The sequence below is a fragment of the Rhodamnia argentea genome, chromosome 8, assembly GCF_020921035.1.
Source record: "Rhodamnia argentea isolate NSW1041297 chromosome 8, ASM2092103v1, whole genome shotgun sequence".
Classification (NCBI taxonomy): Eukaryota; Viridiplantae; Streptophyta; class Magnoliopsida; order Myrtales; family Myrtaceae; genus Rhodamnia; species Rhodamnia argentea.
In genome coordinates this window covers 2,862,380-2,879,482 of record NC_063157.1, presented here as the reverse complement: position 1 = coordinate 2,879,482, position 17,103 = coordinate 2,862,380, and the positions used below count along the sequence as shown (strand labels likewise).

General features: G+C 37.9%; 1 protein-coding gene across 1 annotated transcript; it reads right to left on the bottom strand.

Moving 5' to 3' along the window:
- Positions 1 to 6,353: 6,353 nt before the first annotated feature.
- On the bottom strand, positions 6,354 to 9,638 carry LOC115737995 (oligouridylate-binding protein 1C-like). Its single transcript, XM_030670475.2, has 3 exons — positions 9,533 to 9,638; positions 7,147 to 7,323; positions 6,354 to 6,473 (listed from the first exon to the last, which is right to left on the bottom strand). The coding sequence occupies exons 1-3, from the start codon at positions 9,611 to 9,613 to the stop codon at positions 6,354 to 6,356; spliced, it is 378 nt and encodes a 125-aa protein (XP_030526335.2). The 5' UTR covers positions 9,614 to 9,638.
- Positions 9,639 to 17,103: the final 7,465 nt, after the last annotated feature.

Sequence of the window (17,103 nt, the reverse complement as noted above, 5' to 3'; positions counted from 1 at the left end):
AGACAGGGAAAGTAACGACCAGGGTGTCAATGGGTGGGGTTGGGCCGGGACTCATATAGGCCTGACTTGGCCTGAAACCAAACAGCCCCAAGCTCGACCCGGCCCGGGCCGACCTAATACCCTAATCATATAAGTCCAAGATATTCGGATCGGGTCAAGTCGATTCAGGTTTTTTATTTTTGTTTTTTTTTAATCAAGCTCCAAAATCCCATAGATTTCAAGAATTCAATACTTATGTTATATTCATCATATAAGTCGAGATCAACGAAAAGAGCTCGATTTCACGATGGATAAAATCAAAATTACTTGAGACTTAAATTTGAAAAAGCTTTAGATTGTACTCATTTTTTCGATATTGCTTGAGCTATGAAGCTGTTCTCATACTCCCTCTAAACTCTGTCAGCTTGAATCCAAATGCCATTAAAACCAAAAGAAATTCAAAATCCAAACTTCACATGCACTCGGAGAAAATTTCCATTAGATTGTGGTGGCCAAATAAGTTTCGAGAAAATGAACAATGGAAGTAAAGTAATTGGAATGACTTCATTCAACCAGCAGAATCACACCAAGCTCCATCATAAAATAATTTTGATGTCCATGGCAAACAAAATTCATGATCACAAGCACCCTTAAGCAAGAAAGACTATCAGGACAAACATTCCTGAAATCATGCCAAAAATGATACTTATCCATTACCTCATTTGAAAATGGAAATTTTGCAAAACATCCCAATCAAAATGAACACAAGTAGTATCTTTCTCAGAGCAGATCATAAATTTTGGCTTATACAGCTATTGGTATACTCGTTGAAACATTTGAGGCGAATGTCATCACAAGCTCTGGTTTATACATAAGATTAATAGTGGAATTAACGCCCAAGTAAATCCCCTTTCAGCAGGATGAACAGAAAGCTGACATTTGATCAAACAATCTTAACCTTAAACACGAATTCGTTTTGGGGAGAGAAATGCCAATAATCCACGGTCAGCGCCTGAGAGGGAGTGCACCATATACACATTGTTGAAGACCAATTCCAACTCCAACTGTACACAAGCTGGATCGGTCAATCTGTTAGCTGAAGAAAGCTTTTGCTTCTTCCATTTGTGAGCAGCTTCCAAGATTTTGAAGTTTGTGGTCTAGGTCTCTTCAGGAGTCTCTGTATTCCTCGTACCTGAAATTCAAGCATGTCAGCCAAGCTCCAAAGGATTGAGATCGAAGTGGACAGTTACAAATAGAGACGGACAAAATAGGTATGCCTTGCATCGGGCAATTATGCCACAGCTTGCAGAAGCATTGGCTGGACAAGTTTCTATGAATTGGACCAGGAATAGAAAATACATAGGCATCAGACCAGTGCACAAAAGCACCTGCATTACAACATAAACCAAGGCCACTAAAATACTAACTACTAACTTGATAGGAAAGCAAAATATTCGCTCTATTGCTGCCATCGAGTTTTTTAGTATCTTACATTAAACTTAGTATTACAACATTGTCAATTGACTGCCACACAAAACAAGTCCATTTGACCAGATGGAAAACCAATTTGCGAAGAAGGGTTAGCCTGAAGCAGCAAATTGGATGATTTCGAGTTTCTGGAAACTCTGCATGAAACAAGGCCACTTAGATTTGAACCAGGAGGATTAGCTTGGACGAAAACATCAATCTCGGTACATCCCCAAAGCTACTTAAACTCAGCGCAGCATCCTCTCTCTAAAAGTCAGAACTCTAAATGAACGAACCAAACGTCAATCATTTCAAACAACTAGTTAGGAGCATTTGACACCTGGAGAAGCACCCAATATAGATTCCTACCAGAGATCATCTTGTGCTCTCCCCAACTTCTCATATGACTGCTGATGTGTCAATCATCATGGGAACTAGCAAGGAAAAAAGCAGGAAGTCTTTGAAGAGTGAACTCAGGCCATCAACTTCACCAATCACTTCAAAAAGCACATGATGATTTGTTTACTACGGACAAGAGCCAACATCTCCATTTCCAGAAAATGTTCTCATTGAAGGACAAAGACCAACTCATCCCTTGTCTAAAAAAAAAAAGACCTTTTTATCAAGTCAAGCAGAGGAAGATGACAAAATTAAGTCAGCTTAGTGGGTTCGATTGTGTATTATTTCTGAGCTCCCAAAGATGCACTAACCACAATAAAAAGAAGATCTAATAACAATGCACTTTTGAGCTGGAAAAGAATTTTCCTTTTCAACAGGAAAAAAACGAAAAACATTCAATGGACTATTTTATTTATGAATAAAAATTAAGTACAACCATCAGTCCCATCAAAACTGTGGCTACCACTAGATTGCACATTGAGCATCATTTTAGGAGCTATAGTTTGACAAAAATCCTTGCATAACACTCTTTTAGCAATATCATCAAACCACTTGCACACAAGAGACAGGGTGGCAATTGCCTTAGGATTCCAATTCATCTGTTGGAATGCTAAGAAAATAACATCCTTGCTTAGATGTCCTTTTGTGCACTGGCAACTGGACTGATCCAAAGCTCGTTGTCTCAATCCCAATTTGTAGGTACCGGACTGATCCGGCCCGTCGCAGCCGGATCGGCAGACGCCGTCGGTTCGGCACCAAGGTCCGTCGACCGGTTCGTCCTCGGCGAGCGCGACATACACCGAGGAGAAGATCGCGATCATGAGGCAAACTAAGGAGGACTTTTATGAGACGAAGTCATGGAAGAAGAGCTAGGTCCGTACGGGGGTGATGACAGCACTTTTTGGAAGTGAATTTATGCTACGAAAGATTTTTTTAGCAGAAATTTATTTAATAACGTAATTTCTAAAATAAAAATTTATTTGATAAAAAAATTTATTTTCGAAAGAAATTTCTACTTCTAAAGTAAATTTTTACTTCTGAAGTTATTTTTTTCTCAATTTAAGAAGTTAAAAAATAACTTCTCCAACTCAATAAATACTTTTCATCTCACTCTCTTTTTATTATGCTCTCACCCTCTTTTCGATCATACCCACCTTCGCCAACCTCCGCCGCCACCGATCGTCGCCGGCGTCCACCCATTATCGACCTCCATCGGTCGCCGCTCACGACCATCGCCAACCACAAACCATCGCTTGCCCTCGCCCACAAATCTCGGCCGCCCGCCAATTGCCCCCGATAGCTAATCATCGTCGACCTCCGCTAGCCGTCACCCACCACCGACTCCACCAACCACCGCCATTGCTAACCTTCGTTGGCCACGATCTTCGCCGATTGCGACCGTCGCCAACTGTCGCCCTATGCCGCCAACCAACAACCACCACGTCAAGTCGCTGTCTCCGACCACCAGAGTAAAAAATAAATAATATTTTAATAATAAAAAAAATTTAAATATTTTTAAAGAAATTTAAAAAGTTCAAAAATGAAGTAGAAATTTTTCGGCCGTCGATAATAATTTCTCATAGAATATTTTGTGTTAATAATGTTTCAAAAGTAGAAATTTTCAACCGTTACCAAACGAAATTCTCTTATCAGAAATAACTTCTGAAGTAGAAGTAAAAAAATCAACTTTTGCTTCCGAGAAGAAGTAAAAAAATTAACTTTTGGCCGGAAGTTGATTTACCAAACAGAAATATTACTATACACACCCTAAATTTTTGGGCATCCATTTCTTTTGGGCGAATTCGGGCCAAACCTTACGGGGAACGATATCGAGGCCCGGCCCAAAATACACTTAAGTTTTTTAGCCAGGCCGAATTGGGTCCGGCTGGCTCAAGCTTTTTGACGCCTCTAGTACCAAATAGATGAAAACTGGCCTAAAAGATTTCTTTTTTCTAAAAAGATTCTCTTTCGATCTTTTGCCCTATAAAACTTTTGAGTAAAGCTAAAATTTTTGGATAAAAGTGTTAGATTTTTTTTGTTTTTATGTAATTTGATGTTTAGGAGATGATTTCTCACTAAAAGTCTTTAGAATTACTTATTACTAAGCTGATGTTAACATATTCTTCAAAGCTAATTTAGAAGTATCGGCACATTAAACTCGTTCAGTTCTCATTAATTTGTGACATATTAATCGTTAGCATGGTGTGCGGTTTAGCAACACTCAAACCCACAACATCGTGAATTATAATCATCAACACTTCTTTCAGTCAAATGTGAATTTCGCCCATGAGAGAGAAACAATGGACACTACCGCATTTCCAATTTTACATGGGTTCACTCCATTTAATTTAATTAAGCTTAGAGCACTCAGTAAGTTTACCCGTCGTCAGTCCGATAAATATGCAAATAGGAATGCAAAAAATTGTACTTACTTATATGTAAATTATGCGAGAATGATTTAAATATTTTATCTGGGACTAAGGTTGGTCCCTAATTTTTATGTAATAAATGATTAAATAAATAGTCAAAATTTAGGTGTCAATAGATATTAGTCTTTTCAGTTTTTTTTTTTTTTTTGTCTAAAGCCTTGTCTGTTGATACGAAGCAAAATATAGTAATAAATGGTGTAGATTATAACCTTTGGAGAAAGTGGCTCAAACTCAATTGATAACCACAAGACTCGCAGCATACTTCATGGGCTTCTAAGTACCCAGGTCTCCACATCTGTGCCTCCGGATTATTGAAAAACAGAAGTCTGACATAAACTCAAGGGGAAGATGCCCTTTGCCACCGCGAAGTTCTACCTTTTAAAGTTCGTTTCTCATCACTTCAACTCCTACTTCTTCCTTTGACCAAAAAAAAAAAAAAAAAACTCTTACTTCTTCCAAGGCCAAAGGGAAATCGGGAAATCAAGAAATGGAATCCAATTCTCTCACCACGCACACAAAAATTATCTCGAATTCCTATTGGTTTCTTTCTTTGCCTGACTCTAGTTATTCTTGAACCACATGATGCATTATGATCAAACAATTAGATGAGGTGTAAAAGTATCATAGCTTAGATTTACTATTTGCTCCACAACACATGAGCTGCTGGGCAGCCGCAACATTTTGAAATCCCCCATCATATATTGCCTGGCTTCCACCAGCAACTCCCATGCCCATCGCCGCCTACTTGAGAGGGTGCATGCCACCCATCTTGCTCATTGCTAACTGCCGCTCGTAGGGTAAGGGCCCGTATGGTAACCATTCTCATTTTCCGATTCTGATTTTGGGAATAAAAAAAGGTGAGAATCGTGTTTGGTAACGCAAATAAATTTGATTCCGATTCTATTTCCAGAATCAGTTTTAGAGAATTAGAATCAGTTTTATAGCAAAATCCAGAACCAAAAAAAAGTTGGTTCTGGAAAAAAGAATCACTTTTGAGAATCACAAAACAAAATGAAGTCTCACACCTCACACTTTTCTCTTTCAGTTCTCTCGTCACTTTCCCTCCACCTAATAAAAATAAAATAAAAATAAATCTAATAGGTATAGATCTGAAGCGGCTGGAACTGGGATTCTGCGTCACAGTTGGACAAGCTCCAGGAAGCCGAGAATGGAGTGATGACGCATCAAGCGAGTGGCCTTAATTGAAGGCCTTTGACGAGGAGGCCGGACTTCCAATGCCCACCAGTTTGCTTGAGGGAAAAGCTTATCTCACCCACTGTTTTGGGTGTTGTCTCGAACATGCCGATTGTAATCTCTTGCCAGGGCTCCAGCTCCCGCTCCGGTTCCTATTCCTTTCTGGTTATATTAGGCTAGTTTGACCTCATTTTCATAAATTTGGGCCTAAATTTCCTAAATTTCATATATTTCACTCTTCTGCAAAAAATGTTACAGAAGATGATAGCATCTAACATATAGATGATAACATATATACTCGTAACCGTGCATCACAAAATGTAAATATCTACACATGGAGCTAAAGCTAAACACACACTTGGATTTAGGATAGAAGCTGCAAAATGATAGTGAAAGACTCGTATTTCATATCAAGGAGGATAATTTTTTTTTTTGTCGGTGGATAATTTGATTAGTCAGCTGCTATATTTGTATGTATTTTGGATAATGCAATATTTAAAGAAAAAAAAATAAATTCTTAATATGGGAACCGTCCCATACTTCAATCGAACTTCAAATGTAATATATTAAAATTTGTATTTCATTTATGACATGCTAAAAAATTGATGTATTTTAAATTATTTTATTGTGCATTGAAAATCAGTCTTCAATTTAGGATGAAATTTTACAAAGTAACTACATAGTTATTTGACTTAAATAAAAAAAAAATTAGGAAGAGAAACAGTTTTTTGAAATAGAAATTTTGTGCAGTTATCAAACACGTTTCTATTCCAGGAACAGAAATTTTGGACAGTTATCAAACGCGTTCTGATTCTCTAAAACTCATTCAGGAATAGAATTAGAAAAATTCATTTTAATCAGAATCAGTTTTTTGAAACAGAATGGTTACCATGCGCAGCCTAATATTTCAGCAGTAGAAAGGCCCGGTAATGGTGCCACTGCAGCAGGTGGAGGAAGGGGATTGGAGCTTGTTCCTGGGGGAGTAGGCTTGCTACCCCAGGAGCACTGCAAGCACAAACAAATCAGAAGTCAGCTTTGGTTCAATCGAAAACACCAGGGGGACGAAGTCTTGTATTAACAACCGTTTTCACATGCTAGAGCCCCTGATCTATTTTAACCACTGCCAAGATGCGGACGGCAATTTTTATCTTAAACTCTATGCCATGAAAAGCCCATCTAAATTATTGAAAAGACAGAACACTCCACTTGTATTGCCAGAGAACCATGTCTTATTACCATAACACATGCCACCTTTGCTAATCCTTGTAGAGGATACGAGGTACAGCCGAACAGTGGTGGCACAACATGCCGATGAAGTCATAGCTACAGCATTTACAGATTGAGTTTAAATCCAACTGTCCTAAGTCAAAGAGCACTAAGCTCATCCAAAAGGGCTTAGTGCAGTCACTGAACGCACAAAACTCAAAGACAACTTGTATTCAAAGCTCGGTGTAGTAAACAAAAATGAGGTCTTCGACCAAGGTTAACTATGGGAGGTGGTCGGATTTACAATCAGGAAAAGAAAAAAAAGCGGTAACTGCAACTACTATAAGCATAATTGCAGAATTAATAGTCTCCCACTGCATTTTCTATGGAACAGAAAATTTTCTAACCATCAGCACCCTGTGAAATGAAAAATTAGAAATGACGAGTATTAGTAACAACTCCAAGAACACACCTTAATTTGTCTTCCGCATAGAAGCGACTGAGAATTTCCCATTTGAATGGCTAATGCTGCTTCTGCATGTGTGCTATACCTAACGAAACCAAATCCTTTATCTCTTTGGACCTGGACCTCCTCAATCACTCCAGCACCAAGAGCATGAAAGTGGCGGTGGAGTTCAAGCTGAGTGACCTGCAAATTTAAAATGACTCAGAATTTCCCCAAAAAAATTGGAGACAAACAACTTCTTCTGATAATGAGCCCATACAGTCAGTTTATATGAGCTCGCATGCACGCACACATATTTATAACAATTCGATTATAGCATAAAGTTTTCCTTAGTTATAATGACACCCTTTCCGAGGCGATGTAGTGAACTAAACTTGAACAAAAGACATATGCGAAAACTACATATGGTATCATGTTCCATGGGGTAAGATGCACCCTATATTTCAAAGAAATAACACTTTATAACTCGTAGTTCACAAAACTACCTCCTACTTCATAAACTCTACAATCCCTGTAAATTCAAATACTTATAATTGTCATTTTAGTCACTTGAAAGGCCAAATTTAAACTTGCAATAGTCAGAGCCTTTTCCATATATGTAGGTTTAACTTCGATAGAATAAGCTCATTAGCTCTTCCTCTCTACTCATTCGCCAACTCTTCACGCACCCACTTCCTTAATTCTCTCCTCTCATGAACTAATGTAATACCAACATCAAATAGCTTATCACAAAAGTAAAACAGAGTAAATTAGTCTCAAAAAATTATTTCGGTATATACCCATTCAATGGGGTTGCATTACTTTTAGTTAACTTAATCGAATACTAGATATGTGTCTTGGTGCAAAAGCAAGGGGACTCAGTGTTGTTGACATGCGGTTCTCTCTTTGAGTGACATATGTCCTACTAAGTAAACAAATCAAGAAAACATGTTTCACAAGGCTCCGTTTATTTTGCGAAAAATGAAATATTTGAAAAAAAATTTCTTAATAATGATCGCTCGTGTCACTTGTAATAATTAGTCAATTGAATTTTTTTTCATTACTGATAATAATTTATGTCCAAACACTTTCGTGGACGATGAAGATATTTTTTGTTTATTCAATTTTTGTAAGTGATATATGCGATTATTTTAGGAAAATATTTTCCAAATCATTTTTTTTTTCCGCAAAACAAATGGAGCCTAAAATAAACTATCATTTTTTATTCCACCTTTCTTTCTAACATTTTTCTTTCAATCTAAAGTAAAAGAAGAATCTTTCGCAAAATTTAAAGAGAATGTTAATTTTAAGAAACAACCCAAATTATTTAAATGGCTTCGAGGGATCTGAAAAGTTTGTATTCATTTAGTTTTAGGAATTCGAAGTGGTCAACATTAAAGAGAAGTCAAAGCTCAATCACTGAAAAAAGAAGAGGATCAATCCAAATCTCTAATATCATTTGATTTACCACTTAATTTTTCGATTACAATTATCATGTAAGCAAGTTAAGATTTGCAGAACGAGATAAATAGGGTGGATGTAATCAGCATTTAAAATTACTTCTTTTCTTACACTTCTCCAAGAACTATCTGATTCATGTGCAATCGCCAATCCAATTACACGCAATTTCAGTTGAAATTAATTAGAGAATTTTTTTAACCTCTAATTCTTATTTGACTTCTAATCATTGTTGAATTTTGTATACTGAAATTTTCTGATCTATTTGTAAGATTTTGTCTCCATATAATGTTGGCGCTCAAAGAATGTAATACAATACATCCACATTTAGTTATTACAAAAGTTAGCATCAAATTAACTAATGAAGAGGAAAGGAATACTATTCAATCTGATATGAAGAAAACATGAAACGAATCAGAACCTGTACTGCACGTTGATTTTGTCATTATACAGAAAATAATTAGATCAGTACAAAGTGACAAGTCTAAATCCTTATCCTTTTCGGGATAATTCAATTTCTAGAGCTTTTCAAACACTTGCTTGAAGTATGTGTTATTTCTAATAATAAAAGAGACCCATGCAGAGGACGGGCTTCTTGTCCAGTTATAACTAAAGAAGAGCTTTATGGTAACTGCAAAAGTACACAGATGGTTGATGCGTATTTAAACTTTATAAAAAGAAAGAACTACACTTTCTTTGGATATAATTTTATTGCTGGTCGCAGAAAGAATAATACTCAGATGGCTAATGTAGTAGTGTCAATATGAAGATGTCAAGTGTAATTTTAATAACCCGTGATGCAAAGTTTACTGTACCCCCAGTTCATGATGAAAATACTAGTTTTCCTTACAGATAATCTGAACAAACCGCTTTGATTTGCCCCGAAATTACTTAAAATTCTGCCATATGGACTGCAACACCAAAAGATAGTACAGGAAAGAGAGATCGGTCTTGCCTCTGAAGCTAAATTTCCTACATAAACAGTTGTATACTGAGGATTATTTTCTGGAATCACTGTTTGTTCCCTTCTTACCATCCTCTGCAATGGAAACAGAAAGGGTAGATGATACGTGAATCAATCATGAGAAAGAAAATGCCTAAAACAGTTGATAATACAATAACTCTAGGCAGTAAAACTTAAAATGCTTGTTCCTTCGAGCATCGCATATCAACCAAGATGAATCCACGAAAGTTATGTTCCAAAAAATGGCTAACCTGATGGGCCATTAGATAGCTCCACCACACTTTTGGCATCAGAGCTCTGCTTTATCTTCAATGCCACCAGCAACCTTTGTCATCCATTTGCAACGTATCTCTCTACTGCCAAGCCATTTCCCTGAAATATAAAGCAAATATAACTTGACTTTACATGGAGACAGTAAAAAGAACTAGCCATCATGTTATTACCAAGGAAGACCGTTCAACTCCTTGGCATTTCACTGAACCGCTGAACTGCCACTATACTATCCAAAGTTGCCAACTTCTTTCTATGTCCAAATTTCTACCAGAAAGTGATCCTTGATCAACCCACAGGGCTTATTCAATATGATGCATCATCCAAATCTACAGTAATCAATGTGCTCACAAAATAGCAAACAAAAAGGCACCATCTATTTGTCAAAAAAAAAAAAAAATCGCCATTGTGACAACAATGTGCCTAGAGTGGACAACCACATTGATTTTTGTGAAAACTATGAATGGAACAAAATTGTGATAAAGTTTAGTGACAACCCCAAATTTCCTTTTCTTTTGGAAAAAGCCAATCACATATATTTAAAAATGAAAAATGGCTCAAAATTGAGGACCTCCCTTAATACCTTAAGAAAGATGTCTGGAAGTTTCAATAGTCTATTTAAGAAAACCCGAATTTCAGTATTCATAGTTCATCTATTTCACTATTCCAATATCCAAGATAAAGAAGGCAATCTCCTTAACATGGACGACCATGGTCCATAACACATGTAAGCGTGGGAAAAATAGTTTTGTTCAGAAGTTAGAACAGTTACCGGTCAAATTTTTTTTATTGCACTCTGGGCATCCTGAACACAAAAAGAACCACCACAAATTAGCAGACAACCTTAATGCTAGAGATTAAGAACAACAGAATATGTATGTGTCTAATGGATGTAGAACTTATAAATGTAGGAAATGACAATAGGTTCAGGAGATCGCCATAAAGCACCTGTTGGTTCCTGGAAGAAACAAAGCCAAACCCTCTTGGACGTCCAGTCTTCTCATCCCACATAGCCCGTGCATCTATGTGTTTTGGAACAAAGATCCAATTTAATACCACAGTTATTTGAAGTTATGCTATCATAATGTCTTTTTTGTATGCCTTTTGTACTAGAAAGTTTGCACTCTCAGGAAAAAAAAACATTTTAATGAGATGCGAAACTTGCAAATAGCTAGGATAAACGGAAAAGCATGCAAACACCATCACATCCGTTAGCTCAGCACTGAGGTTACCAACAAAAATGACATCCTGCTTTAATACCAGTGTTGGATGGTACTGTTGCTCTCTCATCCATAAAGCAACCTCAAAGGACAAGGCTTTCCTTCACACTTAGAAACCGATCATCAACCATTTCCATAACCGATATGAGACCACTCACACAATCCCCCCCTCACACATTGAGCCTTGGGTCGGAGCAGTAACAACTTGTATCTCTCCCATGTTACTATCGGGTCTAGACTTATTGGTAACCCGAGCTCCGATAATAATATTGGTTGTTCTTGAGCTTCTCTCATCCCAAAGGTTAACTCAAAGAATAAGACTTTCCCTCACACTTATTATGATAAGATATCAGCTCCTTTCTCAACCGATCTGGGATAACCCAATAATCTCCCCTCACACATCAGGCTCTCGGTTCGAACAACAACAACTTACATCTCTCCCATGTGACTGTTGGGTCTAAATTTATTGATAACCTAAGCTTTGATACCAATAAAATGACATGAATCGGATGTTGCGTATCCCCAATCATACTCATGTATGTTGAGACAGCCTAAAAGTCCTCTGTCCTAGCACTCAAATTCTCATGTACTCATTTAACATTTGTGAGTGGAGCTTGTGCACGCCATGATGAGTGTGGGATACACAGGGGAGATACAACTGTTATGTTTGTGCTAGGAGTTTTAAGATGGAAAAATTACATTTATAGGGAGCTCTGAAGACGTGGTTTTAATATATAATTACTTTAACATAGTAATTCCTTGCATAGGTCCCTCCCTCGGCCTCTCGGTGGTGGCGAGGCCAAGGGTGAGTTTGAGGCACCGCCGCTGGTACTAAAAGCAGTTGACGGTGCGGAGGTCTGGGCAAAGGAAACGTTGAAGAGGTGGGCGAGGGAGAGGAGGGAGACTGGGGCCTAGCCATGGTGGCACTGGAGGCGGGACGACAGCTGGGGCACGGCGTTGAAGAGGAGGGCAAGCAAGATGAAGAAGTGGAGGAAGAGCTGGTGGAGCTCCTTCTTCTACTGGTTGATGGAGTGTTTCTTCTCTAAAGTCTTCTCGAAGTGGAGCTGGTATCGTGTTCAGGGCATGGAAGGCCGTTTCTTTCGCTTGCTGGTGGTGATGGAGGTGGCTCTTGTAGTCCGTCATTGTTGTTGTCTGCGGCGGCGGTGCGTATAGAGAGAGAGAGAGATGAGGTTGGGTCGACGGGAAAGGAGATTTTGGGGGAAGAGAGAGAGAGAGAGAGAGAGAGAGGAGAGAGGGGCCTTCGTTCCGTGGAAAGTAGAAAAAGTAGGACCATGCGCCACGTGTCACCCATTACATGGGCTCGCCTCATGATGACATGGAGGGATCGACCCATGCAATATTTTCTTCTCATTTTTGCCAAAATTCTGCAAAAATATTTTCTAAATCATTCGTGTTTTGCAAAATAAAGTTTCGATGAAACAGCAAATTGGAAACTATTTGTCAACTTTATGATGTTTTGATGAAGGAAAAGTAATTGATGAATTTTTTTTTTCATGGAGTGAGAACAGGCAGCTTAGATTAAGAAAAAAAACTTCTCTTTTTAGCAAGGAGAAAATCAGAAAAATTGTCACAAAAGTTTAAATCTTTTGTACTTTTGTTAATTCAGTCTTAAATCTTTTAATTTTGTCAATTCAATCATAAACCTTTTGCATTTATGTTAATTTAGTCATAAACCTTTCGTTTCATACCAATTCAATCTTAAACCTTTTGTAAATTTACAAATTTAGCCCATCCAGTCATATTTGGCCTGCTGGCACTAACGTGGACCTGGTCAACACTAACGGGCAATTTTGAATAATATTTTAATATTTTTTATTTTTTTTTTTTTTCCTTTTAATATTCATCTTCTTCCTCCTTTCTCTTTAGCTACTAACCTCATCTTCTTCCTCCTTCCTCATTAGGGACCGGAAAGAGGCGAGGTCCTTGACGGCCACTAGCGCCATCGCTAGGTGAGGTCGACGCCACTGTCGTTGGGTGAGCTCAACCTCGCCCAATGACGGCAACAGAATCAATGGCGGGAGGTGAGATTTGGGTCCTCCTGGCTTTTGGGCAGGGCCATCTATTCTCCTACATCGAGCTATGCAAGCTCACCGCTTACTAGAACTACAAGCCCACCCTCATCATCTTCTCCACACTCTCTTCCTCTATTTCCTCCTCTTTCCACAACAACCCTCTCACGGATGTCATCATCATCCGGCCGCTCTGCCGCGTCCTAGCGACGAGGGGTCCCACCACCATATGGCACCCGGTTGGGAGATGGCGAGGCTCAACCGTCCTTGGGTGAGGCCGAGCTCGCCTAGCAACGGAGATGCCATAGGTAGGCAAGGATGGCCTCACTCAAATTTGAGCAAGGGCGAGCTCGCCCGGTGATGGCATCGTTAGTGGCTAGCAAGGACCTCGCCTCACTTGACAAGGTTGAATAGCGCTCTTTTATGAGTGAACTTCCACCACTATAGGTCTCATAAAGAAGTACACCAATAGTGGGAGGTGGCACTGAAAGAAGCGGATTCTTGTTCTTTCAAATAGAACCATCGATTTTCTGCATCTAAGTCTTTTCTTTGTCGAGGAATTATTGATTCAAGGTACAATTGCTCCAACATAGCCTGATCCGCGTATCGAAATGAATCCTAATTGTTCTTCTATGATCAATCGGTATAAAAATCAACAACTCCAAATTGGATAGCCAATCGCTAATGAGAAAGGAGGAAAAAGATGAGGCCGGTCGCTAACCAAGGAGAAAGAAGATTAATAGTTAAAAGAGAAAATAAAAAATAAATAAAAATATTTAAAAATACATTAAAATATTATTAAAAATTATCCTATCATCATCGATCAAGTCCACGTCAACGCCGGCCGGGTTCACATCAGCACCTGCCGGCCAAAGATGGTTGGATGGACTGAATCGGCAAAATGCAAAAGATTTAAAACTGAATTGGCACAAAAAAAAAGATTTTGGGATTGAATTGATACAAATGCAAAAGGTTTTGGACTGAATTGGCAAAAGTAAAATAGATTTAGAACTTTTTTGACAATTTTTCCAAAGAAAATCACTTTACCTAGACCACCAAACAAATTAAAATGAACATTTTTATTGAAAATAATTTTATAAAATAAAATTTTCTTTATAAGGATATTTTCAGTTAAATAAATGCACCATAAATTTGTTATTAGACTCCAAATTCTGCGGCCTTTATTTTCAAGGGAAGAATACCTCAAACCTTCCCCAGTTTTTTTTTTTTTTTTTGCAACTTTTTGCATCCTTATGTTTTATAAATACACATTCGCAGCCGCCCACAAAATTCCATAACTGAAAAGACCAAATTGCCTTCCTTTAGAAAATCCAAATCCCCTAGCAATCTTAGTCCCGATTGTCACACAAATCCAAATCTCTCCTCCACCCATCACCACCTTGCACGTCTGATCATCGTCCCCATCACCGGCACCTGCACGGCCCTGGCCGTGCCTGAGAAATCGTAAACAACTTGCTGCAAGCACTTTTTCCACTATTATTAGAACTTGGAAGGCTACCTCACTTATTAATATGTCCAATCATAGTTCGTAAATTTAAAGTGCCTATCACAGGGTAACTTTCCTCCTACACTGTTAATAAATAAATGACGATGATAATCATGTAGTCAATAATTTTCCTTAATAATTTGGAAGTTACGATCTTCTAAAAATCATTGTCAAAAGTTTTTAATCTAACGGCTCATATTCCACTGGACTGGTCCTGTACATAGGACTATAGAAATTCCCCTCAATGATTCGTTTGTGGTCGCAAGTTAGCCGGTCACTCGAAAACGCAATGACGTATTGAGAAGTAAAAGAGATGGCAAAAGCTGGACTCAGCAAGAGAAATTTGCTTGATTCCCACGAGACCTACTTCGATAGTTAGAGAGAATTGTGAAACTTGTGTATATTTCTTAGTATCATAATGAAAATTACATCAATCAATTTTTAGGCATTATTAAAGAAAATATATATCAATCAAGATATGCAAAATCGAAAGAAGATATACATGCAATTTTACGAGATATAAAAAATTAATAGCAATATTGTAATTATATCTAATATAAGAAAATTCCCTAAAAAATTATCATAATTATCTCTTTCATCGGTCAATATGTGATTATATTTTCATGCAACACGTTATGGGACTTCTAATCCGGTGAACATGGGGATGATAAAGAGCGATCCCACGTTATGCTTTTCCTCACCCGGTGGTCATGAGATCATGAGGTCATTCTCTAGGATACGATATGCAGTAGCCCTATGTGTTGAAGAATTATTCAGAAAATCTTAAACAGTACTAAATTTTTTTATGCTTTGTCTATTGAATCCATCCGACTAATATTAACCAAAAATCGCTGACTTGGACATTGGACATTCTACATGGCACGATCGATGCCGATGTTGACAATTTTAAAAAAAAAACTAGTTTTTCTTTCTTTTCCTTTTTTTTTTCTTTTCTCGGTGATAGTTGTTGACTGACCCTCGCTCGGTGGCTGAAAATGGCTGTCAAGCCTCACCTGTGGTCAGCAAGGGTCGGCCGACCCTCACTTGTGACCGCACCCTTGCCCTCGTCGGACTTGATAGGGGGGAAAAAAAGAGGAAAAGAAAGAAGAAAAAAGAATAGAAAATAAAAAAAAATTATTCAAGTCAGTGTCGGCCTATCTACGTGGCATCACCGACATCCGAGTCAACGATTTCTAGTTAAAATTATTTAGATTAATTTAATTGGCCTAGTATCATTATGTTTATGACTAAATTGGCCAAAGTGTAATAAATTTAAATTTTTTAGGATAATTTTCTCTATTTGCTTTAAGAAGAATGCCCGAAAGAACTTTGAAATTTTCCATAATATATTGAAACGACGTATCACATCTCTCTTTTACTTTTATTTTTTTCTTTTTCTTTTCTGGTGAACATAACTGGAAAAAAAAAAAAAAAAGCAGCAACGCAAACCCACGACGTAAAGAATCACGCGCGAAAGTGCAAAACGAGGCACGTGGCATCTCTTTTGTCCTTTTGCTTTTCATGGACATGCGAAGGCACGTCAGTAATAAATTGACGAAAGCACGATTGGTTGGTATTAGTGTTATTGAGGAAATTAACAGAAGGTACGAGTATTAACAAGAGACTGACAGCAATTTGATCTTGTTGGAATAATAAAGTTACCATAGTAGGCTATGAATTCTCTTGGTCAAGGAAGCAAATCGACTAAACCTACGATCAATGGGAGAAGTGTTAAAAAAATCTTAAAGTTCTTGCATTGATGTCACTTCAGTCTTAAATTTTTTACATTTATGTCAATTGAGTCTATTCGGCTAATTTTGGCCAAAAAATCACTAACATGGATCAGCTGATGATAACATGGACATTTTTCAATTTTTTTTTTTACTAATACTTCTATATTTTTATTGATTTTTTTTTTTTTTTTTTTTTACTGTTTTTCTTCTTTTTATTTTTATAACTTCTTTTTATTAAAGGTCGGCGAGGGTCCCCAGCAGACCCATATTGGACCTAGGCGAGGGTCACCGTCCGACTCATACAGGCCTCGGGCGAGGGCCGACGACCCTCGCCGACCCCAAGCAAGGTCGTCGGCGAGGTCGTCGCAGCCGCGACGCCCTTACCTAGTGCCGGCGAGGATCGTCGGGCCTCAATTAAAAAAAATTACAGAAAAGAAAGAGACAAGAAGTAAAAAAATTGATAAAAATATAAGACATATAAAAAAATGTTCACATTAGTACCGATCGTGCTACATGAGATGATCAACATCCACGTTAGTGATTTTCGATCAAATTTGGCTGGATTGACTTAATTGACATAAATACAAAAGGTTTATAACTGAATTGACATCAATGCAAATATTTATGACTTTTTTGACACTTGCCCCCACAATCAAGTGTAGTTGCTCCAAGGAAAACAAATGTACAATTGAAAATGCAGTTTTAACATCAATTTAAAACAAACACCATCACTTAACGAAGACAACATCAAGAAGGCTGCGACAAAAGGGAAATACGAAATATAAGCAAAAGTTACATCATA

Excerpts from the sequence above, each read along its gene's own strand:
- LOC115737995 (XM_030670475.2), bottom strand. The coding sequence starts at position 9,613 with ATGGTAAGAAGGGAACAAACAGTGATTCCAGAAAATAATCCTCAGTAT. Across the intron at positions 7,324-9,532 it reads TAGGAAATTTAGCTTCAGAG|GTCACTCAGCTTGAACTCCA; the intron begins GCAAGACCGATC and ends TTAAATTTGCAG. Across the intron at positions 6,474-7,146 it reads TATGCGGAAGACAAATTAAG|TGCTCCTGGGGTAGCAAGCC; the intron begins GTGTGTTCTTGG and ends TTGTGCTTGCAG.